General features: G+C 39.6%; 1 protein-coding gene across 1 annotated transcript in view; it reads left to right on the top strand.

The window, feature by feature from the left end:
- Positions 1-25,638, top strand: part of igsf9a (immunoglobulin superfamily, member 9a) — a 78,980-nt gene that overhangs the window by 19,618 nt on the left and 33,724 nt on the right. Inside the window, exons 4-7 of the mRNA XM_034710024.1 lie at positions 3,570-3,716; positions 10,516-10,664; positions 11,671-11,782; positions 20,910-21,051. Coding sequence (XP_034565915.1) covers positions 3,570-3,716; positions 10,516-10,664; positions 11,671-11,782; positions 20,910-21,051 — 550 coding nt within the window. The remainder of the gene's footprint in view (positions 1-3,569; positions 3,717-10,515; positions 10,665-11,670; positions 11,783-20,909; positions 21,052-25,638) is intronic.

Here is a 25,638-nt window from a genome sequence, read left to right as displayed (position 1 = left end):
GATTAAACATTGGTGCACCAGTTCACCCTAAAGGTGTTGGATTGGGTTGGGGCGGCACGTGTTTCACACCAAATTTGGAGAACACCTCTTTATGGGGACAGAAGTCTGCACAAACAACATATTCTCACTTCAAACTCACCATATTAAAGAGTCTGTCACAGGCCCAAAGCTTCACAGTATGATGATCCAGGTAACACTCTGGTGACAGTTTTCCAAATGCAGGTCAGGGCTTGAGGTAGCAACAATAAATATCCAACAGCCAGTTACACACACACACACACACACACACACACACACACACACACACACACACACACACACACACACACACACACACACACACACACACACACACACACACACACACACACAAATGAGTCAAGTTAACAATGATGAAAAGAAAAAAGCTGGTAGGAATTTTTAAAGAAAGCTGACTGATGAAAAATTCAGGATGACTTTTTATCTACAAGAATCATTAACTTTTTCTTTAGGTGGAAAAAAAGAATTAAAACAAATTCAAAAATCTTCAGGCAAAAAAACTAACCAAAATCTTCATTAGAATGAAGTAAGTGATCAAGGATTGGACCTAAACAAGTGCAAATCTATTTGTACCTGTTGTGTAAGTAACCTATCCAAATTTGCAGCTTTCATTGAAACAACTTAAAAAAAACAAACATCTATGGCCACTACTGAAAAGGCGTAGAGAGGTTTAAAAAATAAAGTTTAAAGTAAAACACATTTTTCAGATGTTGATTCAACATCCATGCTTCGCCAACAAATCTGTTAAATGCTAAATTAACACACAAATGAATGCTAATTTTCTAGCTTTAATTTTTAGCGTCAAAGCACACCGTGGATTAGAACAACACTTACATTTAAGACCAGCACTCATCACTGTCAGACACTGAGCTCTGTTGAATATCAATCATTGTTATATATTAATCAACTACGTCGGCTTCCAGGGGTCTTTCTGCCTTCACAGCCGGAGCTTCAGTCTTCTTTTCTTTTCAGCAGTGTTTGAAACTGCTCCCTTTAAGATGTCTCTAGACCGAACTGGTTAACCTCACATGGCCTGTAAAGTGCAATATTCATGACTTTTGTATTAAAAATCAAATGCATTGGAATCACGTCTTTGTAGAAATGGGACTTCGACTACTGATAGATAATTACTTTGATGACAAATACATAATGTCAAATTAATCATCCCTGTCTGCCTTTTAGAGGTTATTCAAATTTAAAGACTAGATTAACATGTTGATGTTATAGGTATAGTCTTTTTGCTGATCAGACCAGATTTGACCTGTTTCCCCACCATAGACTGTATAAATAGTGGACGTAGTATCCGTGACGTCACCCATCTGTTTCTGAAGCGCTGATTTGAAAGCCATTTGGTAGCAGGAGCCATATTGGTAATGCTGAACTCAACCTAACTGCTGTCGAGTTCGTGTGAGGTAAAGAGGCGGGCTTTGAGCTTCCTAGCCAACAGCTACAGTGTTCCCGCCTGTCAATCAGTTCAGCTGTGCGTCTCATAAACTGGTAAACTGGTAATCTTAGTATCTTCGAAATAGCTGCGTTATGAAAAAATTCACCCCCCGTACAGTGTGTGCCGATCAAGAAACAAGCTATCCAGACTACATTCATTTCTTGAACCAGGCTGTAAACATGTTTATTTCTGCTGTAAAGATCGGCTTTTTTGAATTGGTGTGTATGTGGTTTCCGGTACTTCTGGAGCCAGCATCAAGCGGACACTCAAGGAAGTGCAGTTTTTAACACTTCCGCATTGGCTTCAGTTCTCGCAGCCGGAGTTTCCCACTTGTTCACCACTGAGACGTTATATTACTTAAAAAGATCCCTGTATAAAACACTTTAATTTACCATTGGTTAAATATGTGAAGCTCCCAGGTTTGTCTGGCCCATCCCATTGACCTTGAGTGCTCATCCAAGAGGAGTTTCATGCTTCTTATATTATTGGACCACTGACATACAGTGGCTGTCATACCTGGGAGTTAGAGCAGACATTCATGTTGAAATGGCTTGGTTAAAGGTAATGGTCTTTCTCAAACAGTTTATACATTTTAATACTCACCTGTAGCATGAACAAATTAAACAAGCTAAGTCCCTTAAAAAATGACATACTAGTTATATGGTTAGTGGTGTTGCAGCATTTCCCCTGGTACACCTTCAAACCAACAGTTGCTAACAAAGACACCATGCAAAAAATGCAAATTCATATTATCAGAGTTTCAAACGGTCCACAGAAACAACAGTTTTCTTTGGTTTCCAGGTGTATTTGTAGTAAAAGAAGAAGATGGAAATACTGTTGGTTTACCAACACCAACAGTTCAAAGCTCAGCGAACCTAATTCAACTACATTCTTCTTCTGTCTGCACACCAAGTGCTCACTTATGCTTCTGTTTAATGCATGCACACACTTGTTTTGGCACTCTCACACATGCATGGCATCGATATACAAAGCAACCTGGATTTCCCTTGTCCCTTCTCTCCTTCCTTCTTACTCCGCTCTCCCTCTCTACCGGCCTTACAGTCCATTTACCTCACATTCAAATCCTTTGCAGTCATACATTTTTCAGATGGTAGGAGTGTTGCCATCAGGTCGCGTTCCAGCTTCACCTCCACCCTTCCCTTCCCATTTTATCTGACAACTCCCAGTCACGGTGGCACAAACCTCCCTGTCTCAGCACAGCCGTTTCCTCTGAGGTGCTGTAGTGACCTATATCACACTGAGCTGGTAAACATAAGAGGGGAAAAAGCTGCCAGGGGTCAAAGGGTAGGATTTTGAAACGCTCTAATCCCCTGAGTGTATTCTGCTGTGTATTTTGCTCAGCATTACCCCTCCCCTCCTCCTTTTCCCCCTGTGGATTCAGTCACCTTTGGCAGCTTGGAAAAGTAAATAAGGTGTGTTATCTCTGCCAACATACCTTACACCAACTTCCTGCTTCTCTCTGCCTGTCCCATCCTGCTATAGTGACCAGAAATCAGAGCTCCTGTTAATAATTACCACTGCACGGCCTTCCTGGTAGCAGCTTCTGCGCTGCAGTTTGAGCTCTGTGTAGATATTTTTATTTGAAATGGTGCATAGAGCGACAGTGCATCTCACATAATGCTGTCATTGACAGTGTCTCTTCAGCCACACATTTCCAGGCTGTTAGGTCACTGGGCAATTGTCTGTCAGACAAACTGTGAAAAGTTGATGGACACAAAAAGACGTGGGCTGCAGCCTGGAAAAGATAAAGGGGATGATGTGGCAAGCTGTGCTGCGGCTCGAGGGAGCCGTCACCTGGCAACCAGGAGATCACATTTCGAAGTTTGCTTGTTGGCTGTTGTTTGTGTGTGGTTGTGCATTTGTTTGTGTGAGGCCGCTTCATTCGAGGACAATGTTTTTTGTTTTTTTTTGTTTGTTTCATCAAAACAAAGCTTCACACTCCAACAGTTTCACTCAGGTCAGACCTAGAGGATGTCAAAAAAAAACAGAATCATGCAAAGTTAGCCATCTCAGAACCCCCCTACCTCTGCCCCCTCACCTGTCTAACCTCAATCTGTTTCTGCAGGGCGAGTGTCTCTGCTGAGAATCACCGCCCTGAGGCTGGAGGGCCTGCAGCTGGATGACCAGGGCCTGTACGAGTGTCGAATCCTCTTACTGGATGAACCCACAGATGAGCTGCAGAATGGCACCTGGACTCTGCTGTCTGTAACCGGTGAGATTTATGAAGTTGTGTGTGTTGTTTTTGTGTGTGTGTGTGTGTGTGTGTGTGTGTGTGTGTGTGTGTGTGTGTGTGTGTGTGTGTGTGTGTGTGTGTGTGTGTGTGTGTGTGTGTGTATGCATGTGTTTTGGCTGTGCGCCTGTAAAGCTTAGAGCTGAAAGTAGATTATGTTTAGCTTCGTAAGGCAAAATCCATGCGCCAAATGTAAATAAAGTACAGGACTGGAACTTGTTTGAACAATGAGCAACCTTTGGTCTGGAGCTATGAGATAGCTCCTGCTGGGTGTGTCCATCAAAACACGGAAAATCAGAAAAAGATAAGGAAAGCGCGGGTCAGTAGAACATCCACAATACATAGCCTCAGAAAGTGTGAAAGAAGAATGTTTAATTTTAATAATCTTTGCTTTGATAGAGAAAAATGTGTCTGCATTCAACATAAAAACCAGTCAGGCTCCAACAGATGTTGGGGAGAATTGCTCTAGTTTACTGATGCTTATATAACACTTAAATAATATTATTTATTTTTTATTTATACCTGAATTTATTTTGAAAAGAGATCTGCTATTTTTTAGACCAGAGAAAAAAAAGACTTACTTGTATAAAATATGATTTTTTTTTAACACAGTTACAGATCTCCATAAGATGTGCTTATTAATGACATCATTTATAAGGACAAATAAAGTCACAAAAGGACACTTTTAATCAAACTGAAATTGGACTGTTCTCCTCTGTTTGAGTGAGGTTTTATAGACTAAAATTATGTTCTGTTTTTCAAGAAATGATAATACCCTTGTATTTTTTTTTTTTTTTTGGATAGAGCATCTACGGCTAAATCTATTTCTAAAAATAGATCTTTTTCTCGTAGTTTTCAAAGAAAATTCTGTCAACACCAGCATGCCAAGCCAAGTGGTGAGTGTGTATTCAGTCTATCACGTCAAACACTATACCAGCACAAAGTGCACATGTGTGTTGAACATCTTCTTGAGCAAGCAGTAATTGTAAACAGTGTTCTTTAAGCATACAAAGTGGCGAATTAGAAAGGCAGTCTGATGATGAAGAAAGCAATGTTTCCTTCCAAACATGCAGTACAGAGCAGACGTAAACAAATCGGAAGCCTGCCATCTTTGCACATGTGTAGTACTTATAGTGGTGGACAGTAACAAAGTATATTTACTTGAGTACTGTACTAAAGTACATTTTTTGAGTATCTGTACTTTACTTGAGTATTATTTTTTGGGGGAACTTATTACTTTTACTCCACTACATTTGAAAGACAAATATCCTACATTTTACTCAACTATATTTCTATCAACACTCTAGTTACTCACTACTTTAGCTTTAAAGTCAGCTGATGAGTTTTCTTTTCTGAAATCAGATCCCAAAGACTGTAAACTGTTTGTGTACTTGTGTTTGGTTTGTCTATGGTGTAGCTGTACCTCGGTTGAGTGTAGAGCAAATGCAGATCAAATGTTATTCAGATCAGTGCGTTCATTTAGTCGTGGTGATGATGGCTATGACTGAGACGGATGATGATTCTCTACCTGAGCACCACGTCATATTTTAAACCCACATTGGAGGTTTTTGAAATAAATAATGATTGGTATTGTTGTAAATCTCTGATCTGTTTACCACACAAACTTCATCACAGCCAACAAAACATCACCATCTAACCTGAGAAAGAATGTGGAGGTCTGCAGCTCACACACGTGTTTTATTCCAGATGAACATTTGAAACTTGTCTGTGCTTGTAGTAACTTAGTTTATATTTCATGGTAGACTTTGTAGATATGAAATAATGTTTTCTAGATAAACAGAACGTAGCAGAATGTACACCCATACATTCTTGACTGTACTCATACTTTGTGAAAATACCTTTTGAGGTATTTTAAAAAGTACTTTGAATACTTCAGTATTTTTAAAAGCAAGCACTCCAGTACTTTAACTCAGGTAATAATCTGACAGAGCAACTTTCACTTGTATTGGAGTAATGTTTGACCAGGAGGATCTATACTCTAACTTAAGTAATGCAGACGTGTACTTTGTCCACCCATAGTACTTATAAACAACAATTGCCATTTGCAGGTAAGTCAGTGCTTCCCAAAACTTTCGTTTCCTCTGTCTACACAGAAACAACAAAACAGACTTTTTAAAATGATCTACTTTACTTGTGGACGCAGGGGTAACACGGAAGGAAACAACAACGTTTTCAAAAATACCCACATAAGTGTGGACGGGTCTAACCCTGATGCCTCTGGGTGGGCATTTCCCCTGGTAATGTTGACTGACTTCTCAGGGCCATTTTTGCTGGGAGATGCACTGTCAGCCGCACTGCCGTCGCCCACAAAGTGATTTAAGACATCTGTTCCCTTACAACATTTAACATTTTGGAGGACAAACATTTATATTTCATTGGGAAAGTGGAAGCTGAGTAGATTTCACTTACCTAGTGGAACATGGTAAACCTAGTTTGATAACATTGCCACTTATTGTCTCTTTGTCAGAACTTTAAAATCAGGTTGATCTGTGCTGAGCTTTGGGGATGAAAAACAGAAAAATATCTAAAATAAAGTTTTTGTCCATTATTTGTCTCTGATTTTCTGACAAACTTGATGTTAGTCTGTCTTTATGTTTAATGTTTTTGGCTACTTGACAGTTGATCAGGGTTTATTTGGCTCCTCCTGCACATTTATTGTCCCTGAAGTTAGTGGTTAGTTCTGCTGTTGTATTTATCTGTCAAGTCTGTTATATCCTGGCTCTTGTTATTATCCAGTATTGCTTATTTTGGTTCTTTAATATGTGCAATACAATACATATAAATAGAATAAATAAAATAGTGTCTCTTTCAGATTTGCACTTTGGTATCAAATGCTGACCTCATAAAGTCTCTATTATCAAGATGCCAGTTATTTGTTTGTTAAGCTGACTTGCAGGGATGGTATTGATTAAAGAAAACTCTTGGCAGTACACCTTTCTCAACCTTTTAAATGGAGGTCCCTGAAGAGGAGATCTGTTTATTGATCCTATTTCAGTTTGTCACATCCTTAAAAATGATTTGATTTCTGCAACTGTCCATGCACAAATATATATTTGGAGCATTTTTGCCTTAAATGATAGGACAGCTGAAGAGAGACAGAAACTGTAAGGAGTAGAGATTGGGGTCAGACATGCAGCAAAGGGTCGTGGCCGGCAGTCAAACCAGTGATCGCTGCAACAAGGACTGTAGCTTCTGTATATGCTGTGCACAAGCCAACCGGCACCCCCTCACAACAGATCTTAGAGACACACAGTCTACACTGTGTGTACATCAGCTTTGTGTGTCCAGACGTCCCAGTAGAGGAACGTGTTGGTGCAGAAGCTTCATCCCACTTGCAGTCACTGTGGATTTGAAGTTTAGCTGTACTCTTTGTTGCCAGTGTTGCAAAACTTTTTGAAAACATATATAGAGAGAGCGGTCAGACTCAGAGGCATCCATAGTGATGGACAGGGATCACTTTTAAAGCTCCTGTGAGGAATTATTATGTGGTAATGAAACAGCCTGAAATGAATACTGATGTCTCTTTATGAGCTACAAAAACAAACAAAAGCATCAGAGAGAAGAATGATTATTTCTGTAAAGTTATTTTATTTGCCATCAACCTCTACACACTTTAGTTAACACTACAGGAATATCATTTTATTCTGTCTATGCCAAAGACCCATTGTGAATCACATGTAGGTCATGATCTACTGGGGAAAAGATTTTTTTGTCACAAAACGTACACGTGCATGACAAGATCGATAAAGAGGTTAATCTTCCAGTTTTGTCCAGAGAGGGCGCCAAATTCAACATAACCTGAAAGTCCCTCACAGAAGCTTTAAACCCACCCCCAAAGTGTGGCCCACACCCTCTTTTCCAACAACCAATCTGGACACAAACTGGATAATATACAGGATTTGAATTGGCTTTGTTTGAAGAAGGCATCATTTCACAATTACCCAACTGAGGAAGTTTTGCTTATCTCCTGCATGCCACATATTCATTTCATCTACAATACTGTCTATATTTTCAAAATTCTTTACTGGTGCTCGACATATAATACTCCTTTAGAGTTTAACTTCTGAAAAAGTTCTTTAAACAAGACAACTCTTTCTACAACTTCGTTTTTTAAAGACTTCTTTTTAAAAGAAACTGTCGACAGATACGATCATTTAAATAACTTTTGACTCCTTGACACTGGTTTTGTGAGACTCATTTCTGACTTGAGCTATCATCATTATTATTGATACGTCTAAATAATGTATCTAAATCTGAAATATGCATCATTATTTTTTGTGCTTTGAAGTGTGTCTGTATCGAGGAGAACCTTTGCTATGACTCCACACAAACATAAAGAATAGCAGATCAAAGCGAGGTGAGGCAGTTTCACCGAGTTGGTCTGTGCGAGCGTCAGGTTAGAGCGGAGAATTATAATAGATTATGTCTGTGTGCTCAAGGCTTTAGATGTAACTTCACTGACATGCCCTGCAGGTTTTAAGCTTCAAATCCTATTGTTTTCACTCTGTCTTAACATTGGAGATTGACGCTGGCTGAAAGTGTAACAAAGAAAAGGTAAAAGATGATGAAAGTCAGAAGTTTCCCCAATATTTTCCCTTGTTTATGCAACAACATGCAAAAGATTTAGTGAGTATCTGGCAGGAGATTCTGTAACTTTAGCTTATATTTTCATCAGGTCGCTCATGTTTGTGTATAATGAAAGAAGCACTTCGACCTTTAATACAGATGAAAAAAAGAAAAAATCAAATCCTTTTAAAATAATACTGAAAATGAGTTAATATTAAATCAATATATTTGCTATTCACAGAAAAGACAGACTTCTGATAAACTGTGATGATTTGTGGAAGATTCCGGTGGTTTGTCATCATTTGGAGTGTTTGCAGATGATAAAAGAAGTTTCTGTGAGTGCTCTGATGAGATCTGAGGCTTAAAGTGGCAGGAAACGTTCCCGTTAGTGGATCTAAAAGGCAGCGTCACCAGCACTTTCACTGTGGTGCCTGAAATAATAACGTTACCTGATGTCAGTAAACTGCACACAGGCTGCTGCTGTTTTACAAACAAGGCCGAGCTACTGTCATGCTGTGCATGATAGATAAAGAGAATGAGGGCGACAAAAGATTTATTGTCTGCTAGTCCAGCATTCCCCTTTGTAGTTTCTCTTTAATGTGTCTGCTTCAAACAGACAGCGGGTAGTGAGTTTATCTCCTGCTTTACAAATCAAGTTGTATTCATCTAAATCTAAGTTTAAGAACCACTGAAATCATTAACATGTATTTTTAAACACAATGGGCCTCATTTATTGATCTTGTGAGAAAACGGGTGCTGATCTGAGCGCACAATTGGTCTTATGACAGGACACTCGTGTGATTTATGAAACATTTGTGTCTGGCCAATCCCAGTGTACAAATGATCAGGTCTTGTGGAGGCTGAAAACAATCGTCATTTAAAGATAAAGCCCCTAATTATTCACAGTTCAGCCGGGATCGCCCACGGAATTTCAACATGAAGGGACGCTCTACGGCAAAAAAACGGAAACATGTCTGATCTGGAGATCGACACCATACCAACAGAGGTAGAAACATACAACTGTGTTGTTTGACAGCCTGAAAAGTGGCATTACAGGAGTCAGAAAAAACACGTCTGGATGAAAATCATTGTAGCAGTCAACAGTGTGGGTTCGTAATTCTTCATATTCAGGGGGAAAAACTGCAGACCTTAAGATCGCTATAAAAATAAAACATGTGGCCACTCTCAAAACAATCTGTGCTGGGGACCCCAGCCTGAAACGGTCACTGTTCTGTAAGGGGGGAGTGGCAGCACTTACAAGGTCTGCGTCAGGGTGCAGGGGCACAGACAAACCTGCGCCGTGTCTGATGCAAATGATGGCAAATATTCAATATCGTACACCGCACACTTGTTAATCTACCAGTGGTTTTCAATCAACTCCAACTGTGGTCATTTTGTAACACGTAGGCTGGGCAAGAAATTGCGTGTGAATGAATGTTCTTCTGAAATCTGAAATGGTCAGCTGACACACACAGGCCATCCATTCAATAAAATAATGAGTAAAACAATCTTCTTCATGGTAAGTCCCGTCATCAATCACATCTGTCTAAAAAAAAGAAAACCAACCTATTTAAAACGTTAAAGTATAAGTCAATTTCCTCCGGAGAATTTACATATTTGTGTTTTTCTGTTTAAATCACCAACAATATTTTGTACAGAGAGTTAGCTTTGCACACGGGAGAGTTGATAGGTACTGAAAGCTCCGTAGATTTTTAAAGTAAATCTATAAGTAAAACACACATTTGTTATAGGAAGAAATCAGGTGACAGCTCACGCTGCTCAACGTCATTTCAAAAGCATTTTGCAGGGCTGGATAGAGAGCGAAACGTAAAATATATTTTGGGTATCATATCTAATTTAACAATCTAAATATTAATCCTTGATCCTCCGTATGTCTGTCTAATAATGCACTGTACCAATACGTGCTAAATCTCCGCCACAGACAGATTTACTTTACTGTACTGCGTTCCAAACTGACATGAAAACTTGCGTACACGGACTGAGACCTGCCTTGGGATTTGAGCGCATCCTCCGCCCACATTCAAATTGATAAATGCCAACCTTTGCGTGGAAATGGTCATACACCCTTCGGTCATACGCACGTTTGATAAATGAGGGCTATTGTGTATTTTTAAATTCTTGGTTTCCTCAATTTACAGATGTTAAATGTTTACCTTAATGTTTTGTTCTTTAGCTCCACCCACCTTCACTGAAGCCCCGCCTCCCGTGGTGGAGACCCTGGTTGGCAATCAGCTCTCTCTTGCCTGTGCTGCTAAAGGAAACCCTACTCCAAACATCACCTGGATGAAAGATGGCAGTGTGATTCAGAGCGCAAAGTACCAGGTATAGTTGTATGTATTGATATACAAAGTAAAAGTCTTGAAAAGTATACAACCCATCCATTACTGCAAGGTAGTATCTATTCATTCTCTATCTCTCTCTGTTGAGATTCTCCTGTGATAAAAGGATACATTTATTTACCTTGCTAGCACAAAACACAGTTAAACCACTCTATTACAATCAAATGTCCAATCAAACCTTAGAAGAAAGCCCAAGGAAACTGCTCTCAAAGCATCAAAGTAATACAGGCAACACAACACGGCCTCTGTGACTGTTATTGAATTGCTAGTTCTGGCGTGTGCATACTGATGCTGGAGGTCCACTTGAAATCTGAACACTTGAACAAGATTTTGAGTATTTCAAGACAAAAAAACAATGGTTGGTTCACTCAACATGCTATCTGTAAATGATTGGACAGAGCTGAGTGCTTTGAAAAAATGTTAAGAAAGTCAAAATGACTCCCACAGTGAGCCCGCAACTAGATTAAGCAAAGTGGCGTGAGGCTACGCACTGAGTTCCAGTACTCCAGTATATTTTCAAATGGTAGCAAAACTTAAAAAAATATCTTTTTGTGCAAAACTAAAACCGTTTCGAGATTTTCCAGTGTTGTTTTGACAACTCTGACTTTATTTTGAGAATTAAGCCACCTCAAAACTGACTAGACACATGGGGTCTAGATGTTGGGGCATAAAGATTGCTAACACCCTCTGGTCACTAATGCTGGAGGACTCCTACCTCACACAAAAAAACAGTAAGCAACCAGTAACTGCATTTAATGTATAAAATAACATGATTACTTATACTTCCACAAAGTGCCAGTGCGTTAAAATTGGCCATAACAACAGTTCTTGAGTAATAGTACACAGTTCAGTTTCACATCTATCTATCCACCCCCTATACCTATCCATTAATCACATGTTCACTACCTATCTATTGTATGAACAGCATCTATATATGTACCATTGCAGCCATCAATCTCTCACTTGATCTGTCATATTATATTTACCAGGATGGAGCGTTATCTCTGCAAGCAGTGAGCATGCAGTCAGCAGGACAGTATGCCTGCCACGCCTCCAACTCCGAGGGAAACGTGACTTGCGTGACGAGAGTGAAGATCAAAGGTCAGTTGTTGCTTGACGGCCGGCCTGTCTGTCTGACTGCTACCTGTCTGTCTGTCTGTGATGTCTGCCTGCCTGCCTCCCTGCCTGCCAGTTTCTTCACTCTCTGTGATGTTTGTCTGACTGGCTGGGAGCCACCACAATTTACATCGCTGTTTCCCTCTCTTGCATCATATGACAGAGTGGCAACAGAATCTCAAACTGAATTTAACTCCTATTTGGTCCCTGTGAAGGTATTATTGATATCATGGTATGTGACAGGATTTCATCCCGGGTTTGGGGCATTGCTTTATTGTGATAAAACCCTGTGTTTAGCTGAATTTGAAGGCATTTCAGAGACATGACAGTTTTCTATGATTTTAAAGCTGCTCTGGCTGATTGAAATGGTTTAATGTCTCTATTTGGTTTCAAAATGTGCACATATTACAGGGTTCCCACGCGTTCTAAAAAACACCTGGAAAATGGGAGAAAAAGTAAAATGTCCTGGAAAATCACATATAGTCCTGGAAAATTATTCCAACATGGCTGCGTTTGACCTGACCCTATTAACAAAACACATCCCCATTCATTGAAAGTTGAGTGCACGCTGTGCTGGAAAAGACAGCGACACTGCACAACTTTTTTCACATCTTTTCTCCTTCACTTCATAATCATGCATTCACAGAAAACGGGGGTATATAGTTTATGTTTTATGGTACATTTGGCTTAATTACCGTACTCTAGCTCAGTTGTTCTCAAAGTGGGGTCCTGGGACCCCTGGGGGTCCGTGAACCATAGCCTGGGGGGTCCGTGAAATAATTTGAATACATTTCTAGTAAATCATAAAATTGTGCTGTGTCATTACAAAACAGCATACACCATTGTTATGATACCATTTGGTGGCTCGAAGGGATATGTGAGTCTTGTTACTGTTAATTTTCTGAAAGCGTTTAAGATCAATTACTTGAAAAGTATAAATGTTGTCATGTTGAGTCCACAAGGAATGAAATGACCCTCTGTTTTAAAGTATACAAGTGGTATTTACTTGATTCAAATTGAAGTGTTATCTGTTTATCACTATGGTACAGGTCTGAAGTATTTACATTGATACGTTTTAAAATACAAATAGTTCCAAGGGCAACTAAGAGTGCAAATGGTAGTAAGCATGTGCTTTAGTGATGGGAAGTTGGGCTCTTTTCAGAGAGCCGGCTCTTTTGACTCGGCTCCCAAAGAAGAGCCGGCTCTTTCAACTCCCGAACGGCTCTTAATTTAGGATCTTTTGTAGCCGGATGTTTTACCTTAACTTTGCAAAAACTAATGGTTTGTGTTGAAACCCCTTTTACGTACAGTGTTTTTACGAGAAGACTTATATTTGACCAATTGTGTGCATTTATTCTGTTACAAAATCATTCTCACCCTGATCCCAGGGTTAGGGTTGGGGTTAGGGTTGTGATTAGGGTTAGGGTTGTGATTAGGGTTAGGGTTGTGATTAGGGTGAGGGTTAGGGTTGGGGTTAGGGTTAGGGTTGTGATTAGGGTTAGGGTTGTGATTAGGGTTAGGGTTGTGATTAGGGTTAGGGTTGTGATTAGGGTTGGGGTTAGGGTTGTGATTAGGGTTAGGGTTGGGGTTAGGGTTGTGATTAGGGTGAGGGTTAGGGTTGGGGTTAGGGTTAGGGTTGTGATAAGGGTTAGGGTTGTGATTAGGGTTAGGGTTGTGATTAGGGTTGGGGTTAGGGTTGTGATTAGGGTTAGGGTTGTGATTAGGGTTAGGGTTGTGATAAGGGTTAGGGTTGTGATTAGGGTTAGGGTTGTGATAAGGGTTAGGGTTGTGATTAGGTTTAGAGTTGTGATTATGGTTAGGGTTGGGGTTAGGGTTGTGTTAAGGGTTAGGGTTTTGATTAGGGATAGGGTTATGGTTAGGGTTAGGGTTATGATTAAGATTAGGGTTGGGGTTAGGGTTGTGATTAGGGTTAGGGTTAGGGTTCTGATTAGGGATAGGGTTGGGGTTAGGGTTGTGATTAGGGTTAAGGTTCTGATTAGGGTTAGGGTTGTGAAAAGGGATAGGGTTATGGTTGTGGTTAGGGTTAGGGTTCTGATTAGGGATAGGGTTGTGATTAGGGTTGTGATTAGGGTTGTGATTAGGGTTGTGATTAGGGTTAGGGTTGTGATTAGGGTTATGGTTGTAGTTAGGGTTAGGGTTATGATTAAGATTAGGGTTAGGGTTAAGATTAGGGTTAGGGTTATGATTAGGGTTAGGGTTAGGGTTAAGATTAGGGTTAGGGTTAGGGTTATGATTAGGGTTAGGGTTAGGATTAGGGTTAGGGTTATGATTAAGATTAGGGTTAGGGTTAAGATTAGGGTTACGGTTATGATTAGGGTTAGGGTTCGGATTAAGATTAGGGTTAGGGTTATGATTAGGGTTAGGATTAGGGTTATGATTAGGGTTAGGGTTAGGATTAGGGTTAGGGTTAGGGTTAGGATTAGGGTTAGGATTAGGGTTAGGGGTATGATTAGGGTTAGGGTTAGGGTAAAGATTAGGGTTAGGGTTATGATTAGGGTTAGGGTTATGATAAGGGTTAGGGTTATTATTAGGGTTAGGGTTTAGATTAGGATTAGGGTTAGGGTTATGGTTATGATTAGGGTTAGGGTTAGGGCTAGGGTTAGGATTAGGGTTAGGGTTAGGATTAGGTTTAGGATTAGGGTTAGGGTTAGGATTAGGGTTAGGATTAGGGTTAGGGTTAGGATTAGGGTTAGGGTTATGATTAGGGTTAGGGTTAAGATTAGGGTTATGATTAGGGTTAGGGTTAGGTTTAGGGTTATGATTAGGGTTAGGGTTAGGATCAGGGTTAGGATTAGGGTTATGATTAGGGTTAGGGTTAAGATTAGGTTTAGGGTTATGATTAGGGTTAGGGTTATGATTAGGGTTAGGGTTATGATTAGGGTTAGGGTTATGATTAGGGTTAGGGTTATGATTTGGGTTAGGGTTAAGATTAGGGTTAGGGTTAGGATTAGGGTTAGGGTTAGGATTAGGGTTAGGGTTATGATTAGGGTTAGGGTTATGATTAGGTTTAGGGTTAGGGTTAGGATTAGGGTTAGGGTTAGGGTTAGGATTAGGATTAGGGTTAGGGTTAGGATTAGGATTAGGGTTAGGGTTAGGGTTAGGGTTAGGATTAGGATTAGGATTAGGGTGATAGTTAGGATTAGGGTTAGGTTTAGAACCAGAACTAAATTTAAGCATACAGAACCAGAATCAAACTCATGCAAACAGAACCAGAATCAAACTCAACCAGAACCGAACCAGAACCGAACCAGAACCGAACCAGAACCGAACCAGAACCAAACCAGAATTGAACCAGAACCCTACCAGAACTGAACCAGAACCGAACCAGAACCGAACCAGAACCGAACCAGAACTGTAGCAGAACTGAACCAGAACCGAACCGGAACCGAACCGGAACCGAACTGGAACCGAACCGAGCCAGAACCGGACCAGAACAGAACCAGATTCGAAACAGAACCGAAACAGAACCGAACCAGACCCGAACCAGAACCGAACCAGAACTGAACCAGAACCGGAACTGATCCGAACCAGAACCATACAAGAAACGAACCAGAACCGGAACTGATCCGAATCAGAACCATACAAGAAACGAACCAGAACCGAACCAGAACCGTACCAGAATCGAACCAGAACCGAACCAGAACTGAACCAGAACCGTACCAGAACTGAACCAGAACCGAACCAGACTTGATCCAGAATCAAACCAGAACCGAACCAGAACCGAACTCAAGCAAACAGAGCCAGAACCAAGTCAGGTAAACATAACCAGAACCAAACTGGAGCAAACAGAACCAGAACCAGAACCAAACTCGAGCAAACAGAACCAGAACCAGAACCAAACTCAAGCAAACATTATTAATGTCCTCAGGTTGGCATTGAGAAAAATCAGATGCCTCAGCTTGGATGGGCTGATCCGATTTCTCCTCTCAGTGAGTATTTGCCCGGTCTTCAAGAAGACTATCTCTGATGGAACAGATGAAGCCAGGATACACAGCCTCCCCTCCATCACCTGTATCCCATATCCTCACATATGATTGGCTGCATGGCCGCCATGCTGACCAATCAAAACAAAGTTCTGCTGTGAGCAGAGCTGGGGCTGAGCTGGGAGCCGGCTCTCTCTTGATGCGAGCCGGCTCTTCTGATTCACTATGAAGCATCGGCTCTCAGAGCCACAGCTTTTGATCATGACACATCACTAATGTGCTTAATCTGTGTTATAATTATGAGGGGGCCATGGGCAATTTTCTCACCTGTAAGGGGTCCCTGGCTCCAAAAAGTTTGAGAACCCCTGCTCTAGCTAGTAGGAGTGCAAACTACCGATAGTGAAAACAAACGGAACAAAAAGAGCGACACAGCTGTACAGAAACTCCACGTTGTAGACATCGCTGATCATAATAGACATCGCCATGCAGGAAGACAGTTTACATTTTTTAAAATCTCTGAGAGATCTTCAAATACAGAGTGCGTCTTTACACCGGTGCGATTTTTTCAGAGTTTATGGTAACCCAAATAAAAAAACGTGACATTTGCTTTGTTTTATATCGACCACTTAGCAGAGTTGAGTTGAGAAACATTTATGGCCATTTTTGTCATTCAGATCTATTTAGGTCATTAATGCACTGATCCTCTGATCATTATTATTATTTAATTATTTCAATAAGGCAGCTTCCTGATTCCTTTGCAGGCTCTTTTGTTTTTTTCTTAGCGCATTTTATATTTTTTGAAATATAAAATTTAGATGGTCATACCAGCTTGATCATCAATGAAAATGTCCTGGAAATGTCCTGGAAAATTATCTCTGGAAAAGAGTGGGAACCCTGAATTTCTTTGAGGGATGTGATAGTTAAACTGTTTTCAGTATTTCTAGGTACTAGTACACTCCTCTCAGATAAAGATGCATTTTCATGTTGAAGATTTCTAAATTATAAGTCGTGTAAGGACTAATATCTGTAGAAATGTTATGCTGTGTATCACTAGATTACACCAACACATCTCTGCATAATACATTGTGGAATTAATTTCTGACTTTTTCCTGTACTCCTACTCCAACTCCTACTGCTGATTTACTCCAGAGAAGCAGGACTCATCTTGAGCGTTATGCAGGGGGAAATATTTTGTTTTGTCGTAGTGTCTCTTTGAGGTTTCTCTAAATTATGGAACATTGGTAGTGGTCACATTTTGAATAAACATCCTCATGAGCCAAATGCTGTTCAGCTGTAGTCACATTATCCGTGCTTTGGCTGTGTTTCCCTGCAGCGTTGCCACATGGATGGATTACAGTAGACTAATGGCTGATCTGGATGGAGTCAGCCATAACCTCTAAACTGTCACCCATGCATATATCTGTTGAGCATTAAAGGTACAGACCAATCACGAATGACTGCTGTAGAGATCATGTGCTTATTTATACATGAGACATGTGCCACATAAAGCCTACATTATTAGCTCTTTGCAAATAGGACATGTGATGGAGTTCGGCTGGTACAGGGAAGAGATAAATGTGACACAGTAGCACCGCACTGCAGGAGCGGTGTGTGTGATTGGTTTCCAAGGAAATTACCCTGCTATATTCGACAATGCTGTGTCTCAGGAATATTGACAGCTTTGCTCAGTTGCTTAAATGAAACTGGTGCAGCTCTTGGATTCTTGTTGCTTTACTCAGTGAAGCGTTGAATTCTCATTGAGTTGTGTTGCTCTCAAGCAATCATTTCCAGCCATCACAACCTTTCCAACACAGATGTTTCCCATTTCCAGTCATCAAGCATAATTTAAAAGGCACGGCATAAATCCTCGTCCTATCTTTCTGTAAATACCATCATGTTTATCCTCTATCAGAAGAGCAACTTTACAGCTAAAGGGCAAATGAGGATTTTCATAGGATCCAAGCTGACATATTTTGGGCCAGATAGAGCCTGTCATATATTACGAAAAAGACTGATTGTGATGTGTAGAGGATAGCTGTATCATGTATAAGATTATACACATTGTATTGTGTTATATCACTTAAAGGGATTAACTCTGGAAGGATTAAGATGTCATTTCAAATGTGTCTAGTTAACATGTATTCAGTTTGATTGTTTTTAGTGGACCTTGATTTACATATTTCCCATGTTATATTTTATTATCAGTTCATGTTAGCTCTGTAACCCAGCCTCATGCACCTGATCTAGCAATGATTTTACTTTTTTAATTAGGGCTGTCAGTGATGACACATTCATCTCGGTTAGATTAGATCTGAAATTAACACAGTCATTTTTTTTCATCCTGTGCTATTTGCACATTGAAGGTGAGCAGCTGTAAGTATTGCACTTTGCGTCAAACACAACTAAAACATCACTGTAGTACTTTGAGTTTGAGCTACCGTCTTTGAGCTAAGCATACTGGTTCAGCTAATCAGACTGATGTCAGAGGGCAACTACATCACGAATCCAGCAGAGCACTATTTAGAGTGAAGGAATCACTACAGACGTGGGGATGAAACTACATTAACAACAGTATCAGGCATAACTGTGTAAAACAGTGACAGCAACCTAACTAGAGCTCCTGTAAAGGTCAAATGCTGTGGCATTAATTGGGGATCACTGGATGTCACTGAGTAATCAAAATGATCTCGGAATAGCTGCACACAACATTGACACTAATTGGACATTTTGTACATGGACTCCTGTATGCTTCACTGCATTACAGTGTTATTCTTAATTAATAATAAAAAATAAACACTGTATATCACAGGATAATCTGTCTCCTACTTCCAACAAATGGTTTCAGACCGTAATGATGGAGCAACACAGCAACTTTTTGAACAATACATCTAAAAGTCAAGATCATAAAGTACATTTCATTGCAGTCATTGCAAAAAAAACAACCTAAAATTCACACAGCAGGATAAAAAAAATCACTTCATGGTCACATCGGTTTGTGGGAAATCCTTTCATTGAATAACATATAAATTCCAAGTGGCAGTCACAGCAAGTAAGAATATAGTTTTTTTTACCAATTTATATTTTTCAGGCTTTTAAGCCTTTATTCAGAGAGAATATGACATGGTTAGAGCAGGAGACCAAGAGAGAGAGTGGGGAGTGACATGAAGGAAAGGAGCTGTAGATTTGAGTTGAATCTTGAAGGCCATAGCCTCTGTACATGGGGTGCGCAACATAACCCTCAGGTCAAGCTCGCGCTTCAGAATATAGTGCTTTAAGGCAGATCTGACCCACTGTCAGATCATGCATCAAAATCCAAACAAAGCAGCTGCAACTAGGTTCATTTAGAGAGTGCAGAGTGTTAAAGATCTCTGCGCTCACATAAAATCAAAAGTCCATCCTCACTATTGGACATTTCAAATTCTAATAGCGAGAGTTGATGTAATTTAAAATAAGGGCCAACATTACTTTGTGACACTTTAAATGGGATTCATGAATATCATGTTTTTGTACAAATGTATTATTTCAGTAACTTCTCAGATATCAACTGTCAGGCTTCTTTTCAGTATCTTAACATTTCTTCTTGTGGTCCTTATGGCTAACAGCAGGGCCTGACTGGCATAGCAGGCAGTTTCCTTGTTGGCTGACTACTTGGTGCCAATATAATTTTAACTTTGAAAAAAACATTAAAAAAAAAACATAAAAAAAAAAATAATAATAATTATAATAATAATTTTTTAAAAAAAGCTAATGACAAGCTCACAAAGCAGAGGCAGAATGCTATTGGTTAACTTTATGATAACAGTTGGCTGTTCTACAGAGCCGACTCTACCCCTCCCCTTCTGTCCTCTAATGTTCAGATCATGAATGAAGAGCTTCAGTATGCTTAAAAATAATCAGATTGGAATGCAGACAAAATTGAGAATGTATGTGTGAGGTCAAATGACTTCATCAAAATACTGCAAAATTGGGAAATAATCAGCAGGCTGCAGATCTGCTACTACAGAAACATGTAGAGAGAAGGAAGATGTGTGGCTGTGTCAGGTAGACAAGCTGAAGGAGCAGGTGTGTGTCAGAGAGGTAAACATACATTATGATGAGGAGGAGAGTTAAGCTGAAGGAATATCATGCTAATGATGTCATGGCCTATAGGGTAGGACAACTCACAAATCGATCCCGGTACACGTACGGGTAAATGTCCATACTTGTGAACACGGGCAAGCTTGAACACTGACACTGAGTGACATATAAAGGTTTTTGAAACAGGTGTTTGTGTAACATGTGTTTCTTCTGTTTTGTGAAGGTGATATTTGACTGTGGGATACAGTTACTGTATCCAAATCTCATTGAGAAATTACACATTTTTAGCATCTGCTGCTTTACCGACACAGTTCGTGAAACATGTCACTGCATTGGCTGTAATGGATTTTTTCTTTATACTATCATTACCCCTAGCATTAAAAAAACCTGCCATTGTTGCTGTTCTTCTTTTAGCTCCAGTGCTGTCATTTGATGAAGTTGGTGCCCTAGATGAATTGAAGACTATTTCAGCTCAGATTTCTACTCTCCTTCTTCATCACTACAAAGCTAGAAACTAAGTTACAAACAGCACAAGTAGCACACCGAGTAAGGAGGCAGAGGAGGCTTTTTTTTTGTCTGACTCCTATATTCTGCTATTTCAATTTGAGCATACAGTCAAAGTAATGCAGCATAGAGGGGGAACGACTGCTGCCTGCACACAATGCATCTCTGTACACATAGGAAACACTTATCTTTAATAGTCAGTGCAGCACACTGAGGTGTTTAAAGGCTTATATGAATATGTTTATCACCACATTAATTACAAATCTACGACGGTAATGAAAAAAACAACTTTTTGTAAGGGTCGTGAACTTTTGAAAGCAGTGATGCACATTTCGATGAATGTTTACATTGATGAGAGCCTTTAGAGTGAATGACAGCCATTCGAAAAAAGAAGTGCAGTGTTATACAGTGTATGCGTTAAGAACTTCACATTGACAAAGCAACTAAAAAAAACTGTAACATTGTTATTCTCTGTGCTCAGACATGAAGGACATTTTGAGCCTTCTATCTGTGCCTCTGAAATATCCTCTGTTGCAGCTCTTTCTTGGGAATGTGAGTGATGTCTTTTGTAACCTTCCTCCCACCAGGTCCGCCTGTCATTATCATCCCTCCCAAAAGCACCTCTCTCAACATGTCCCAGAATGCACTTCTGCGGTGCCAGGCGGTGGCGGACCCTCCCAACATGACCTACGTGTGGCTGAAAGGGGGCGAAAACGTCTATCACATCGAGTAAGTGCAAAAATGACCTTTGTTCCGAAGCAGTAGGTGGTGTAGAACCTTCCTGAGTGGTTTTGTGATTCAGAATAATTTAGGATTAAAGGAAGTATTGTAGCGTCTGATCAGAAGCTACTTTGGTGCTTTTTTTGTGGAAGAATTTATCACACAAAAGTTGAAAAGAAGTTACAGAAAGATGCATCACAGTAATGGAAATGTAGAAAAAAAAGAAAGAAAAATCTAAAAAGCTCAAGTTTTCAAGGGAAAGCCACTTTCTCCCAACATCTGAAAAGCTGTCCCACAGCCAGAGGTGACACATATTGACAATAAGTGTACTCCTGTGTCCACAAACAGGGTCAAATGCCTTTCTATCAGGGGAAACTAAAATCTGATTCCCCAGGGATCTTAGTTCTGGCCCAAGGAGCTGCAATACAAGGAAGCCAGCCCCATTGCATGAGACAAATTCAGCTGCAACATTTCTTAAAAGCCAGGCTGACATATACGCATGTGTGTTGTTTGTATCATGCATGTACATGTGGATGCAAGAGATGTAACACACATTTTTGTTCTTGATTTTATACTGAAAATTAGTCACAATAAAGAGTCTAGTCAGAGGTCAGAGCAAAAAAAGGATGGATTTAATGGAAAGAGAGGGCTTTGATCAAATGTCTTATGTGAAAGGGAAAGCATTTGAGACCTTTATTAAAGCAGACATTTTCTGGCAGCAGCTGTAAGATCACATAAAAACTGAGTAAACTTTCACATCAGGGTATCTGATAGCAGGGAAGAGAGCAGAATGATAATGTACTTACATTAATTTCAGAGGGATTCTGTTCATATTGTGTTTTAAAAGTTGTGCTTGTATTGTAATATTGCATATTAATGAGCAGAAGTATTATTTTTATCATCTTTAATTACCCGGCTCTTTTACTAACACCTGTCTGTGTTCAATAACTGATTTTGATTGGTCATAACCCCATGACACTGGTGACAGATTCTGAATAGAAAGAGTGACACCAGGAGCAACCACATCACACACATCTTATCAAATCAATCCAAGGAACGGAGTCTGGCACATTTTTGAAGTTGATGGTTTCACCTCTACCTTTTGACAATGTGGCAAACATAGTTCCTAACATCATCAGTGAACAACATGGAGGATATTTATAATAGTATTCTTTTGTGCCCTTAATTTATTTTAAGGGCACAAAACTTTAGGTTCCAAGTCAACAGCAGAGAAAAAAAGACGAGAGGAGGGAAACTGCTCAGAAACTAGGGAGAGAAGTTAAAACTAACAAGGAACTTAGCGAGGGCTGTCTAACTAATTGAAGAAAACAAAAAAAGAAGTAACCACAAACTGGAACATGAGGAAGGCTTTGACAGAGTTACAGGACTGCATGAATTGGAAGAAACATGCCAACAGAAAAGTTACAGGTCAGAGGGCCTGATCCAGGTGCTGCTGTTATTTTCTGCCTCTGTTAAGAATGCCAACCGAGGCTAATGTTTTGACTTCATCATGAATGAAAACATTGGGTTAAACATGTTTTTTTTTTTACTGTTACTGTTACCGTTTTTGTTTTTTTTTAGCATTTTTTTTTATTCAGTAAGATAACCTTTAAACCAAGACTTAGTGTGAAATTATTTGTATCTATGGTTGGTAGGGAGGTAGGAAGTTGGTGCCTTCTCTCACCTTGAAGTAGGGATGTAAATTTCAAGCATTTTGCTTGATCGATCTTGGAAATGTTAACGATCAACTATCGATTAATCATTAAAAAAAACGGAAACGTTTTCAATGTCAAAAACAATGCCAAATACGTTTTTCCCCCTGAATCAGATTTCCCTTCACAACACAATGTATATAACTGATGGTATTGAATAGCTACAGATCATATTGAGGTGTTAAAAATGTTAAAACATGCTGAATATCAGTTTGTGGAGCAGGCGCATAATCTCCGTGGACATACAGTCATAAAAGTGAAGGCTCAGACTTCAACAAGGGAACTGAACAGAAAAATATTTCAGACTCACAGTGTCCAGTTTTCTGGCCACTCGTTCTTATTGAGAAAAATAAGCAAATGAACACGGTCAGGTGTCAGCCGGGAGCGCAACCGGGTCATAATCAGCCCGGAGGCAGAGAAAAAAGCGCTCGTGGAGACCTGTCACTCAGCTGCAGCCCCCAGCTGAGCGTCTCCGCTGTGCACAACACCTTTAGTCAGCTGATTCACAAAAAACATGCTTTAAATGTAAAACACCTCCCTGATAGCAGAACCAAATATAAGATAACATGATGTTTGTTCCACGTGGTATAAAATATAAACAAAAAAATGTGTTTGAGTACATTCTTAACAATCAATTAATCGTCAGTTGATCAATAGTTGACATCCCTACCTTGAAGGGATTCTATTTTGCATAAAGACCCACCCATTATACATTATCCCTTAATTATTATATACATGAATCAATGCACCTTGAAGTCAGGTATTTGAAGTGCTAAACAAGCAAAAATCTGACTTTTCTTTATTTAACACTTCATTTGATTACTTTTTACGTAAATTAGAGCATGTTCGGAAACCTAACAACGTCACTGTATTCCTGTACATTATCAAATCAAATCTATTTATTGGAAGTAACTTTTGAATCAATTTGGTAATAGGCCCTTAAGGTGGGATCACTTAAATGTACCTTTTGCGTGTTGTCATTTATTCACAAATACTCAGATCCACCTCCCTGGGGTCTTACATATGGCCAATGTAGCTACAGCACATGGAAGCTAGTCCCAGGGGACAGGAGGAATTCAGCTGTGACATCTTTTAAAAGGCTGCCTGACATGTGCTGGAGTGCCATTTCACTGAATGTTGAGATGTCATCATTTAATGCTGACCCAGGTTTAGTAATATTTTAAAAGAGATGTGCTATAAAGGTTTGCTTCATGCCCGGGCACATGTTTTACTCATTAAATTTACAGTGCGAAGTTTCCTCATTACTCAGTCAGTCACTGCACACACTGCATATGAAAAAAAATGCTAAAGAAACTCCTCACATGAAGGCTACTTTAAGTTGGACCTAAAATAGCAGTACATAGCTACCACAATCAAGTGTTAATGATGCTGCAGCAGTGCCAAAGATGGCGTGGTATAGGAGCACACACCACACAACATGTGTTCCTAATAAACAGAAAACGGAGATGTGGCTGTATCTCCTCTGGGAGTGTCTGCTGATACCTGCCTATGTTGCCGCTGCATGTAGGAAAAAGTCAACTCATTAAAGTCACAAAAGAAGAATAGTTTCACAATCAAAATGTGGAATGGTAATGGACAAATCCAACGCTGAAGAAAGAGTTTACGAGGAAGGAAAAGAAAGGAGAATAAATTTGAAGGGACTAGCAAAGAAAAAATGTGAAAGCAGTGGAGGAACAAAGGAGAATGTGACATGATCAGGGCAGGGGTGTAAGATGTCCAGGTGCTAAGAGATCAGCAAACATTAAATGAGGATCCACATTAGTAAACAACAAAATAAGTTTCCTGTAACTCAAACTTTTTACTTATCATGCTTTCTAGTACTGGAAAAAACTGAGCTTTTGACCTGCCCAAGGAAAACAGAGACAAGAGTTTTCCATTAGCAATGTTTCCAAGATGATAAAAAAAAAAGGTTCTCTTTCCTGATGTTATATTTATTCCAGCGCAAAAACACTACAATGTGCCTTGTCCAAGGCTTGACATTTTGTGCCAGGTATTTCAATGTATATTAGCAGCTTCCCTTGCTATGTACTAAATGTTTTCAATCTCAGGGTTGGTAAATAGACTTGTACTTATGTAGCACTTTTCTAGTCTGTCTGACCTCTCAAAGTGCTTTTTACATACTACTCGTTGCATTAACCCATTCATACCCATTCATACCCATTCACTCATTGATGGTAGATGGTAAATATTTATAAAATAAAAAGATTGCACATCACGTTGTATAGAGCTGCAGATCGTGTTTTGCTGTTCCCAAGGCAACAGGAAGGCCAAATATAACAGCTGCCAGGGTATATTTTTGGGGAAGGCATAATTTTGGATAAGCAATATGGATAAAATACGTACATGATGATTGTTATTATATTATAACCATTATATATATTCTAGGTTATACATTGTGTGGATTTTAGAAATCTCTTATCTTTGGAAAAGTTGCCAAGAGACAGTTCTCAGTTTTTGTCATTCAGCAGATTGAATACCAGACAGCTGAAGTTAAGGTACATACATTTATCTCAAGTTTTAATAAGAACAGAATTAAGTTTCCAACATGGCCATATGGCAGTTCTGCTTTTTAATTTGTAAGTTGGCCCAAAGTAAATCCACAGATTTCGATGCACTTTATAAGCAGCATGTCTGATGTCATATATTCTTAAACATCAACTGCTGACTAAAGTGCTGCAGAGGTCTGATCAATCTTCTCAATCTTATGTGTAATTACAGGGAAATATAGGGGAAGTAAGTTTTCTAGTTTTCAGCTTAGTGTTAAAGGTGCATTGGGAAGTTTTATTGTACAACCCCAAGCCACAGAAAGTTGACACAAGTGTGTAAAATGTAAAATAAAACCAATTTTAAAGGTTTGCAAATC

The sequence above is a fragment of the Notolabrus celidotus genome, chromosome 19 (assembly GCF_009762535.1).
Source record: "Notolabrus celidotus isolate fNotCel1 chromosome 19, fNotCel1.pri, whole genome shotgun sequence".
Classification (NCBI taxonomy): domain Eukaryota; kingdom Metazoa; phylum Chordata; class Actinopteri; order Labriformes; family Labridae; genus Notolabrus; species Notolabrus celidotus.
Note: the sequence above shows the minus strand (reverse complement) of the source record. Positions and strands in the feature narration are given on the sequence as shown.